The sequence below is a fragment of the Apodemus sylvaticus genome, chromosome 18, assembly GCF_947179515.1.
Source record: "Apodemus sylvaticus chromosome 18, mApoSyl1.1, whole genome shotgun sequence".
Lineage (NCBI taxonomy): Eukaryota > Metazoa > Chordata > Mammalia > Rodentia > Muridae > Apodemus > Apodemus sylvaticus.
In genome coordinates this window covers 65577071-65589255 of record NC_067489.1, presented here as the reverse complement: position 1 = coordinate 65589255, position 12185 = coordinate 65577071, and the positions used below count along the sequence as shown (strand labels likewise).

General features: G+C 37.3%; 1 protein-coding gene across 11 annotated transcripts in view; it reads left to right on the top strand.

Annotated features, from left to right (window-relative positions):
- The window catches only part of Psd3 (pleckstrin and Sec7 domain containing 3), a 528621-nt gene that overhangs the window by 313741 nt on the left and 202695 nt on the right, over positions 1-12185 (top strand). For 9 of the 11 annotated variants that reach the window (XM_052162837.1, XM_052162836.1, XM_052162835.1 and 6 more), the window contains 4 exons: positions 5331-5537; positions 5638-5718; positions 7113-7225; positions 9243-9301. In XM_052162837.1, coding sequence (XP_052018797.1) covers positions 5331-5537; positions 5638-5718; positions 7113-7225; positions 9243-9301 — 460 coding nt within the window. The remainder of the gene's footprint in view (positions 1-5330; positions 5538-5637; positions 5719-7112; positions 7226-9242; positions 9302-12185) is intronic. The other 2 variants (XM_052162839.1, XM_052162844.1) reach the window with 1 other exon arrangement.

Sequence of the window (12185 nt, the reverse complement as noted above, 5' to 3'; positions counted from 1 at the left end):
CTCTCAAGTGTCATTGTGTCAATTGAATGGCAAGAACTGCAGCTCCTGGTTCCCATAGTAGATTGTACTGTTTCTTATTATGGCACAGCTTTTACGAAACTGTATTTTCTATGGCTGCTGTGATAAAACCTCAGTGCTGAGATGAATGACAGTATTCTTTTTGACTTGAGTTTTGAGACATTGCATAAATGTCAACAAGATTATAAAATTAGTGAGTAATTTTTTATATTATTAACCCCTAAGTATATTTCAACTTAAATGTACCCTTTAAATAGCAAGAGATTAAGTCCATTTAATGTTAGTATACTATTATTCAAAATGAAACAGAATTGTTAAATATCTATCTATCTGTCTGTCTGTCTGTCTGTCTGTCTGTCTGTCTGTCTACCTACCTACCTACCTACCTACCTACCTACCTACCTACCTACCTATCTGTCTACCTACCTAGCTATCTACCTATCCATCTATCTATCTATCTATCTATCTATCTATCTATCTATCTATCTATCTATCTATCTATCTACCTACCTACGTATCTATCTATCTACCTACCTATCTATCTATCTATCTATCTATCTATCTATCTATCTATCTATCTATCTATTCTTGTCTTGGAGAGTAACACGAAGTTTGTACTTACGGTTCTGTGCGCTGAGAACCGAGAGCTTTGAGTCCGTGGAGCACTCCACTATCCCCAATAGCTTCTGAATCTTCTCCTTCATCCACTCTGATGCAGCTGCACTGGTCCAGCTTGTTCTCACGCACACTCCGCCATTTAGGCTTTAAAACACGGTTGTTTTCTCTGCCTAGAATGCTTTTCATCTCTGGTACTGGGGCGGCTAGTTTTCTTCAAGTCTTGCTCAAATGTTGCTTGTTCAAATAGGCATCCTGTAACTACCTTCTATATGAATATATCTACCTATAACCCAAATTGGGATTCCTGTTCTCTTTTGATACTTCTGTTACTATAACAAATCTCACCTTCAAGTCTATATGGTTTATTTGTTCATGTTTATTCTTTAGTTGTGTGGTGTTTTGTTACTGAAATATTACATGCACAACACATAAAAAGCCTTTCTACATATTGTTCCCTTTGCACTCTCTTCATGTACACAGCCCACTGGCCAAGCTCTACAAGCTGACTCTGAGGCGCCCTGGAGAAGTAAGAACTTTCTGAGCTCTTTGGCTTCACCTTAAGAAGTACATGGGCTATATCTCTTTGGTCAGACTGCCTTCTGTAATCCCTGACTCTCAGTTGCTGCTGTTGTCAGTTAGTTACACTCTCTGTTCTCATCACTACACTAAGCTGAAATGACTCAATAGGAGGATGTACTATCTGGAGCTGTCCACTAATTAAGTTCCTCTGTTATCTTCTAAAGTCTGTTACCAACAATGACATGTGGCTTACCCTTTTCAATTTATTATGCCTGAGAAAAGTGACATCAGTGGGTGACAGATATATTACCTTCCATATATTGTCTAGCAAAGGCAAGTGAGAAGAACCCTCAGACACTGGCTAGCAATGGCCTCAGCAGTAACAGGACCCCTTTGCCATCTTCAGGTCTACAGAATGGATAGGCACAGGAGCAAAACCCCAACAAACTCAAAGCAGTTTCTTTGGTAGGAAGGAAAGTCTTTCAGCATGAGTTTTAAGAGCACTGTGAAGTACATGCAAAATCATGAACCACAAACTACCTCTGAGATAGAAAATGTTATGGTTGTTCACATCATTTGTTTCACAGGTCTGCAGAGACAGCCAGTACAGAATGCCATCCTCATAGAAATATAAACAACAAATCACTCAGAACTGCCGTGCCCCTCCAATAATAACCCCTCTAGTAATACTGTCCACCTGATACAGTCTAACACTGGTTTGGCACTCACTGTGTGGTAGTCACTCAGCTAAGTGCTGCATACATGCTGCTCACCCAAGTGAGAGTCTTAGGAAAGGGCAGAAGGGAACCTATATTATATATAGGGAAGCTTGAGAGAGGAGCTGTACATGACCAGTGGGACTCTAGGACCCAGTTATTCACACTCTATATCAAACAATTGCTACTGCTAGCCATCAGCTGATACACACGTCCTCACCGATCCAAGAAATGTTTATTAAGTTTCTTATGATCAACAGGTAATGAATTCAGTTACTTGTAATTTTTAAATAAGCAAAATACAACCAGAGATAAACGTGAGTCTTGAGGGTGTACTGTATAGATTCAAAGTTCCCAAATAAGGTCGAAAATATCTCTAAAAGAGAAGTTGTTTCTTGCTGGTGTTGGGCCTTGGATATCTTACCCTGGGATAAGAATTTTTGTCTTGTTGGGTTTCTAGTGGGGGTAGTCTGGCTAGGAGAGAACAATGAAAATGTATGGAAAAAGCTTTCCACTTGTACCCAGAGAGCATAGAGAAGACTCAGTTCATTGTTGGCAACTGAAAGTCTTGAGCAAACAACAGAATAATAGCAGAAATATAACGTTACAAGAGCAGATCAGTACATACGGAGAAGGTATCATTGTGAAACCCATGGTAGGAACACAATTATTGCAGCTCTTTAAGTTTGAAGAAACATTTGAGGAAATAGGGTTGCCAGACAAAATATAGAATTCCCAGTTAATCTTGAGTTTCAGATAAACAATGATTTAAAAAAAAATCTCACAATATTTGATAGATGCTCGAGATGTGTACCCGAAACACTGTTTTGTACTTACCTGAAACTTAGACAACTAGGTGTTTTGCTACTTTTAGTTGGAAAATCTAATAATCTGTTAAAATACAAAGGCTGTATGAAGGCATAGTGATCAGACTCCATGATCTGATCTGGATTGTTGAGAGTTGCCATAGTTACTTGGCTGTGGAGAATAAAGGCCCCATTGAACCATTTCCTAGAATACAGGGGTGGGGACACTGAAGTAATTGGTAGAGATCTTACTTTTATGAGATCCCAAAGACAAGAAGGAAAATAAAGCTGGAAAGGGAGACATCTGACTACTGAAAATATCTAGTACTCAACAGACCAGAGGAACCCTGTCTGTGGATTTAGGAAAAAAGAATGGTTTGCTATCTCCCTTGAGGAATCATACAGTCTGCTATATCAAGCATGAACAAGGCAGGACTGCTTTGTTTTTTATTCCCATCAAACACAGTGGCTCCTGTGTTCTGGCTCTTGTTTTCATGGGCCTAGAAAAGCATTACAGAAACCCCAACAGTAAACAGGGCTGAGAATGTGAGGTCATAGTAACATGACCTCACAGGGAATCAGGTCCTTGGAAGGCTTGGCGGATGAATAGAACTCGAGTGAAGAACAGGGAGGAGGAGGAGGCGGCTTTATAAGCTGTATGGCCCAGGCCTGCCTTAGCAGTTGCCATGGGACTTATATTGTGCATCATGTATTGCTGGTAAGTGTGTGTCTCAAGGTCATCGTGTTGTGATCACTCATGGTGTTACTTGTTTATTGTTCTAAAAGAAGATTCAGAAAAGTCTGATAACAGAGACTCTAAAACGATGTCTTTCCTGCCCTCACGAAGAAGATAAGGTGACGTGAGCTAGGCTGGGCAAGAGGAAGACGCAGCAGCAGATGTGTGGCGTGAGGACTGCGGGGGGGAAAAACAACCAGAGCTTTAGTAGTAGTTTTTTTTTCAATTTTGTAATTAGATTTGAACAAAATCAATTTGTTGGAATATGTCAAGTAATTAACAGTTATTAGTGATGTGCTGATAAAGAAAATTCTTTGGCATTTGTTTTTAATACATTATTGCAATATATAGGAAAACTTGTGGAAGCATAACTTGAAAGAATGTGTGTGTGTATTGTGTGTGCGTGCGCATGGGTATACATATATGTTTGTGTATGTGTGCCTGTAACTTACTTGATTGTAACCAACATTGTTATTGGGATACATTATTTACATTCTACTACTAATGTGGCTAAAATCTATTGATTTCTTTACTATGAAATTTCTAAGAGTTTATATAGGTATGCTCTAATTACATATAAAGCTTTTCAGAAAATGACAGTTTTAACTTTCTAAGTAGGTTCAGGATTAAAAAGATTGAAATACTCATTTTCGTGAAATGATGATCATAACAAAGTACTTTGTTGTTATTGATATGTATCTTCTGTTGTACGTTGAAGGTAACTTATTGTTTAAGAAAGATTATCATGAATCCTGATTTGTGGAGTTGATTTCTGATTAGTTCGTTGTTTGCAATTGATAATGGTTTGTAATTTGACTGAAAGGTGAAAATAGTTAGTATGGGTTTGGTCCTTCTCTAGTTTGTACTCTGGATTTCCTCTGTGGTTTCTACTAGGAACAAGTAAGTTAGCCTGACTGGAATACATTTTAACGTGGGTGGATGTAGAAGGAATCTGACTTTCCAGCTCAGGCCTATGTAGTTCTATATTGCAGCTGGCCTTCAAAAAACTGACATATCTTATTCTTGTGCTACATATACATACATAATGTGTACACACATGCGCGCACGCACGCGCGCACACACACACACACACACACACACACACACACACATCACAGTTATTCAAAAGGGATCATAAAATAAAATCTTGACCTTAAGTATCAGTGTGATGACAGATTTTTCTCAAAAGACTTCATTCAAAACAACAAGAGGTTTAAACAGCAGGTGGTTCTGAGAGTCCTGTTGTCCTTTACAAGCTAGCCATCAATTTGTAAAAAATGTAAATCGCTGAATTTTATATCATTTTAAAAATTGTATTTTTTTGTAAAAATATATTACTTGCATTATATAAAATGAATTTTTGCATCTATTATGCTTTACATTTTTGTTTTATTTACCAATATGGTACATATCAATAGATAAAAATGACATTATAAAGGAACATTTTTGTGCTCTCACTACTTAAAAATGTTAAGGTCCTAGAATCAAAACCATTTGTTTAGGGTTTAGGCCAGAGAATTCTCAACCTATGTGTTATTACCCCTGGGGAGTGTTGATAGCCCTTTTCTAGGTCACCTCAGACCAACTGAAAACACAGTTACAATTTACAACAACCAAAATTATAGCTATGAAGTAGCAATGAACATAATTTTAGTGTTGGGGACCACTGCAACATGAGGAACTATATTAAAGGGTTTCAGCATTAGTGGGGTTGAGTGTCACTGGCTTAGGCAATTATTTCTATAGTCTTTAAAACTATAGTACTCAAACAATTTTTGTCAAATATTTAGATAGAAAACGATGCTATTGAAAATAATTTTAAATCATTGATTTTACATCGTCAAGATAACTTCATCCATTATCATTGGCCATACCAATTTTTTTTCTATTTTCTTTTTTATTTCTTTGTTTTTAAAGTAGGCGCCATTGCTTTGCTGAGGGAAAAACAACACGGCTAGATGCTGGTTCTGAAATGGGGAGCACTGACATTCTGGAAAAGGAGGCCACAGGAAGTCTCAGCAATGGCAGTAACAGCAGTGTGGAGGCAGCCAAAAGACTGGCCAAGCGCTTGTATCAGCTCGACAGATTCAAGAGATCCGATGTGGCGAAACATCTAGGCAAAAAGTATGCTCTTGAGTCGAGTAGTTGCTGAACTCATCAACCCGTGCTCTTTTGTTTTTTAAATAGTTGTCAGTTTAATAAACTCTACTCTGTTTCCTTACAGCAATGAATTTAGCAAGCTAGTTGCAGAAGAGTATCTGAAGTTTTTTGATTTCACAGGGATGACGCTGGACCAGTCTCTCAGGTATGATGAAACATTACTTCTGTTCTTCATCACCCCCAAGTCATGACTTCTTAGCAGAGGAAGCAATGTCTTCTAGTTAGAGTCAGACTTTTCACCACAATTCCATTTGATTTGTGAGTCTGAATGGTAATCTGGATCCTAAACAGAGAATAAGAAAAATGTTGTAAGTATCATAATGCAGAGTAAGGAAACCGTGAAATAAGTGTGGACTGATACCCAGCATGCAGTAGTAAAGTTGAGTCCACATAGCATACCGGAGAATGGACTGAAAGCAAACCTGGCTCTCTTGAGGGTTTCCTTTTACTTTTCTATTACAGTAAAAATTGGGGAGCTTGTTAGGTATGAACCTCAGAGTTCATGCATGTTGTGATTTACAACAGGATTTCCTTCTCTTCGTAAACTGGGCTAATACTCCACCGTGTAGAATGAGCACTATTGTCCTACCCACTTGCAATCCTCATTTTATCTGTTGTGAATACTGCTGCAGTCGCCATAGCCATCTACGTTCCTCCCTGAGACCCTTCTTTCAGTTCCGTTGAATAAGCTCTGTTGTTACTTCAAAAGATGATAGTTTACTGACTATAAAATCAGAGGTCTTTGTTCCTTAAGTATTTACTTAACATAGTAAATGCAAAATAATTTCAGATGATATTTTGTTATTAAACTCTTGAATGGGATAAAAATAACTCAGTGAATAGAATCTAAAGGGTGCGTCTGTGAAACATCTTGCCATGGCTACTTTAGGCTGAGGGTTTCACATGAAGTCACACTGATACCCACTTTCAGCACTGGAGCTATGAACATAGCACCTGGGGAGCATTTACTCTTAGGGCCCTCAGAGAGTTCTGATCATCTAGTATAATCCTTTCATTTTACACTTCAGATAGCAAAAGCCTGGAGCTGAAGTGACAGTGGTTGTATTAGAGCAGTGTGCAGGCTGTTCTTGTTAATGAAAACACCTAAGACAAAGGAATGATTTAAATCTTTGCTCTGTGCTGTTTTGTGTTATTTCAAAAGTTAAAAAAATATAGTGATCAGTGTGCTTTACAATAATGAAGTACAAATCTCTAGTAAGAAAGAAAACAAAATTTTCATAAAAATCAGGTTTATTACAAAAGCTTTACAGTAGTAATAATTCCTAAAAAATTAAATCATTTTTATATGTAACCTGTTGCTTTATAGAAGGAACAGCTTAAGGTTTTATTTCTCAATTTCCTTCTCATGTATCTATCAATGATGATATGAAAATAGGCAAAATAAATGAACATATTAGGTATTAGGGAGAAATGGCTTAGGGTGTTGTGTAATTAATTCTTTACATTTCTCTAAGCTAATTGTCAAATATAACAATGTAAATATCTTAAACATTTCTCTTCTTTATTATTCTTTCTCAGGTATTTTTTAAAAGCATTTTCTCTTGTGGGAGAAACCCAGGAGCGTGAGAGAGTATTAATACATTTCTCCAATAGATATTTTTCTTGTAATCCAGACACTATCACCTCAAAAGGTAATCTAATGGAAAGCTTGCAATTTTATTTGTGGTTATTTTCCTTATTATAAAAATTATATTTCATTGTTAATAAGTTATATTTAATTTACCTCCTTCTCATTCAATTATGTAAATGCAAGTTGAAATCATTAGTTTCGTTTCCTGATGTTTTCCTTTCATTTTGGATTTTCATGTCATCTTTTTAAGGAAGATTTAATGACAACATGTTATTTTTTTCTAATTATTTTTATGTTTTTTAAATTCATAGTATTAACAACGTTCTTTATTTTTCTTGCCTTTCTATGCTCAGCTTCGCCACTCAGGGATTTTATGTGCAAAGCAGTTTGTAATACATTACTGGTCTTCTTCTTATATTGCTTTCCCCATAGTTCTTGAAATCAATGTGTGTTTAGTTCAGGGCTATCTTTTGTGTATTTGTATATCTCAATGGAGCTTTGTTGAATCTTCAGTGCTCTTGTTCTGATATTAATCAAAATCTTTATAGCTGCCTTTCACTTGTGTCTTTAATGAAATAGGAGTGAGTTTGCGGCACTGTTTATACACTGTAAAGTAATGTCTAACTGTTCTTAGCAACAGTTCTACACAGAAGGGGAGAGTCTGTTTCCATTTAAAATTCTATAGGCATGAATAATTTCAAGTTTTAAGTGAAGCATCTTTACTTTTAAGGGGGAAGTTTCTCAAAAATGTATTAATTCTGGAGTACATTTCTAGGGTGGACAAGGAGTAGAGACTGCCAGTTACCAATGTCCCTGCTCACCCAGCTCCCAGGCTGCAGCTAGTGAGCTCAGCATTTGTTCGCATCCCCGTGTGCAAACGGCTACTACTCGGACCGTTTATATCACGGGGTCAGCACCAACCGGAGAGCATGGGAAGTGGAAGAGGGTGTAAGGAGATGTTAGCACACAGGCAGGCCTGTGGGGGGTCTGAGGGTTAACTGCTGCCTTTCACAGCCATTCCAGGAATTAGTTTTGAGTGTATGAGAAGCGAATGGAACGAATAAATATGCTGTTAGGTATATGAATGACATGGAAGGAAAACCACCTATAAAGTAAAAGATTTGCTTTGGAAAACAAGCTGTCTTGCCCGTACGCTTGGCACACATTAATACAGTTTTCACTTTATGTAAAGCTATTTTTATTTGTCTGTTATTCTTGGGTTAAGAACTAGTGAAGAGAAAAGCTAAACTCTGATATTTAGAGATAAGATGTTTAGCTATGTATACTTTTTATTTTACTGTATAAAGTAAGATAAAAATGATAATTCCATTTAAATATGAAATGTTATTTCAGGCTTTGACCACATTTTTCCTGAATATTTAATTTTTGATCTTCCCAGAGTATTTCAGTGTTTTACATTTGGCTTCATCTATAACATCTCAGAAGCAAAAAGTTCTATCTAAATGTGGCCTTTAAATAATGTTGCAAAATATGTCTTTTATCTGTATGTTTTAAGTATTAAATGATTTGTTTTCAGTTTGATACCATAAGCTACAGAAAACTGAGAAAATATAGATCAAAAGAAATGTTTGATGATCCAGATATATTGATGGATTCTTCTAGAAATATTTACATTTAATGGAATCATAGTGTACACTCTATGTTTTTCATACTGATTATCAATCATCTTTCCAATTTAGCCTATGTTCCTGTATAACATTCCTAATGTCCTCAATATTATAGTTTTGTTTCTGGAGAGTCATCTGTGTCCCATGATGAACAATGTTTGTCTCTGTTTTTTTGTATGTATGTAGATCCTTACTTGTTTTCCTACTGTAAAGCCCCAGATGAGTTTCTGAGGTAAAGAAGACTGATTCAGTCTCTGCACATGTCATGCCAAATTGGTCATCACGGAGCTGGGACTGATTTATCAATAGAAGAGTTCAGCTTTGCACATTGGCAGTTTATAATTTAACTCAGCCACTTGCGCTTTCCATGTAAAGGTGGTTCTGTGTAGTCGAGCACTGCGGCAAGGCCTCTGTGTGTGCTGTGTTAACAGAAGGCCCTGTGTTTTGCAGATGGAGTGCATTGCCTCACCTGTGCTATGATGCTCCTCAACACAGATCTGCATGGCCACGTGAGTGTACGCTCAGGGTGCTGTCTCTCCGACTGCAGCCTCCTCACAAGCTTGTCTTTGCTTCTGTGGTTATTCATATTTTTCTCTGCTCCTCCTGCCTTATTCTATAGAGCATCCCCATAGCAAGTAGATAAATGTAATAATACACTTTCAAAAAAAAAAAAAAGAAATATCCCATTCGTTCCACATGCTAGCACAGAATAATTTAAAAAAACAGTTTTTTTTTTTTAAATAAGTACCTAGAATGGTTTTAATGTGTGTATTCTATATTATCTTTCTCCACCAGATGGCAGACAGAAGTTTTACTTGTTCTGTCATCTCTTTACTAGGTGTACATAATGTTGGAAAGATAATGTAAGTTAGAACTGAAATTGGCATTTTAATAGGTAAAGCAATTTAGTCTTTTCTGAATCCAACTCACCTGTTTGGTTAACTAGCTAAAATATCAAATAAAATCCATCACAAAAATCAACTATCTCATCAACTGTTTTAAATAAAAGTATAAACTTCATAAATTTTACTTTGTGATCTTAGAAGCTATGTGAAGATGACTACTATATAGCAACTATCTGTTCCAGTTTTCTAGAAGGTCACACAGTTCTCTTGATACTTCAGAGCTCAGTAAAGAAGCTCTGTGTTGAGTTCTGTGGGATCTCTAAGGGTAACTAGCTATTATCAGAGGTCTAGGGTGCAGAAAGGGTTCCCACCGCAGCCGAGAGAAGGGGAAATTGAATAATAGATTATACCATTAATATAATCTTAACAAATCTAAAAGTACTCAGAAGTTCCCTTTTGCATATTTTGAAGAATGATATATAGTAATTTGGTGGACTGGAGGCATGTAGCAGGTATCCACAAATCCTGTCCATCACGAGTCTAGAACTTGGATGATGACTCCTTGGATCGTAGGGTACTGACACGTCACACAGAAATGAAGGTTCCCTACGTGAGCACCTGGAAGTGTTTGGATCCGCATTTCTTCATCTGGATAAGTAGAAGACCAGGCAGTGGCTTGTCCGCTCCCTTCTCATAGACAGACAAGAGGCTCATTTATGACATGGCTCTATGAATCCCGTGATGACAGGGACCTCCTGTCCCTCTTTCCCTTCTACCTCATACTTTATTTAAGTTTTTTGTTAAAAAGGGTCATTTCAAACATAGATGTGCTCATGTAGCTCTGGCCTATCCAGTGGCATTCAGCATAAAGAAGCCTTGTCATAGAGATGATTTTGAAGTCCCATCAGCATGAAATGGTTGTATGTTTATCATCTTTTAAGAAATGTCTGATAATGGAAAAATATACTAATATCTCATTCTTGTTGAAGCATGTTGAGGCTATCATGCAATGTATGAAAACATTGTTAAATTTGAGAGATTTTTTTTTTTTCTGTTAAGTCCTGGATTGCTTTTAAAAAGCTAGCATTGTTTTTTTTTTTTTTTTGGTTTTTTGAGACAGGGTTTCTCTGTGTAGCCTTGGCTTTCCTGGAACTTACTCTGTAGACCAGGCTGGCCTCGAACTCAGAAATCCGCCTGCCTCTGCCTCCCAAGTGCTGGGATTAAAGGCGTGCGCCACCACTGCCCGGCTGCTAGCATTGTTTTAATAATACTTTGAGTTAAGCATACATCTTGCTACTCATAATAATTTGAAATAAAGCAGCAAGGATGGATGTGAGGTCTAATCTTTATTCACATCACCCACTGTGGTTGAACACAGACACACTGTGGATATCCTGGTCTGTCACCACAGTTGCAGAATCATGAGGGCTTGACCATCTGTCTAATCCCAGCTTCAGCCTCTTAAGGAATGAAGGCAATCCAATAAAGCAGCATGCATGGGCACGGGGCACACTCTTGGAATCTGAGAGGTGTGAAACCGAGGTAGGAACATTGAGAGTCTGAGGCCAGCAAGGGCTGCATGGAGGCGCCCTGCTAAGCAAAGACAAGCAAACAGTTACATTTCCTTTGACACCTGGGAGGAAATATATTTTAATGTTGCCTTTAGTTGTCCCGAATATAAACAATTCACAGTTGTGTAAAGTAGCAAGTGATTGATATAAAAAGAGGAAATTGTAATAACAGTACATTTCTCTAGATCACTACTTGGATTGTGTTTTCAGTGGTAGTTTTCAGCCTTGGTTGAGTGTGTAAAAGTATGTACTATACACTTTGGGCTCTCAAATGTTCATGTATTGTTTAATAGTTTTCTGTCTTATACAATGCATACTAGTATAAATCTGTGGAATGTATAGTTGCTATCATAAGAACTAATCATCTGAAAATGTGTTTTGTTTTCTTATTTTTCCTTCTGGATTCATTTTAAAAATATACTTTTCTTCTAGGTGGTAAGTGTCCATAATTCTGGATGTAGATTCTCTTGCATCATAATTGCCTGATCTGTTCTAATCTGTGTGTGACTGGTTAGCATGGCCATTCTGAGGCTGAATCATTCCGAAGATGAGTGAATTCTTTCTAGTGTTTGCTTCTTCCGTTTCCTTACTGCTATACTGCACAGGTCACCACCATCTCCTACCTGCTCCAGTGCCTGAATAACCCTTTGGGGTAAACTAATGAGCCATTTCCCTTCTCTTCTGTACCATCCTGTCCTAACAGCAACACAACAGCATGACTTTCTAAGAAATGCTAAATCCAGCTTGTCCCCATGCTTTCTACAGGGAAGGCTTAACTGGAAGATTAGTTGATTCAAGCTTTCTTTCTTTCTATTTTTTTTTTTTCTGGCTTGGTTTTGTGAGTCTTTTCTTTAAGTAATGATGCTGTGCAAATGCATTGGTATGGGCCCTTATGCATCCTGCTGTTTTCACTAATAAGGTGATGGAATGAATACTAATAGAACAACTTCTAGTAGGCAGCTCCACATTACATGCAA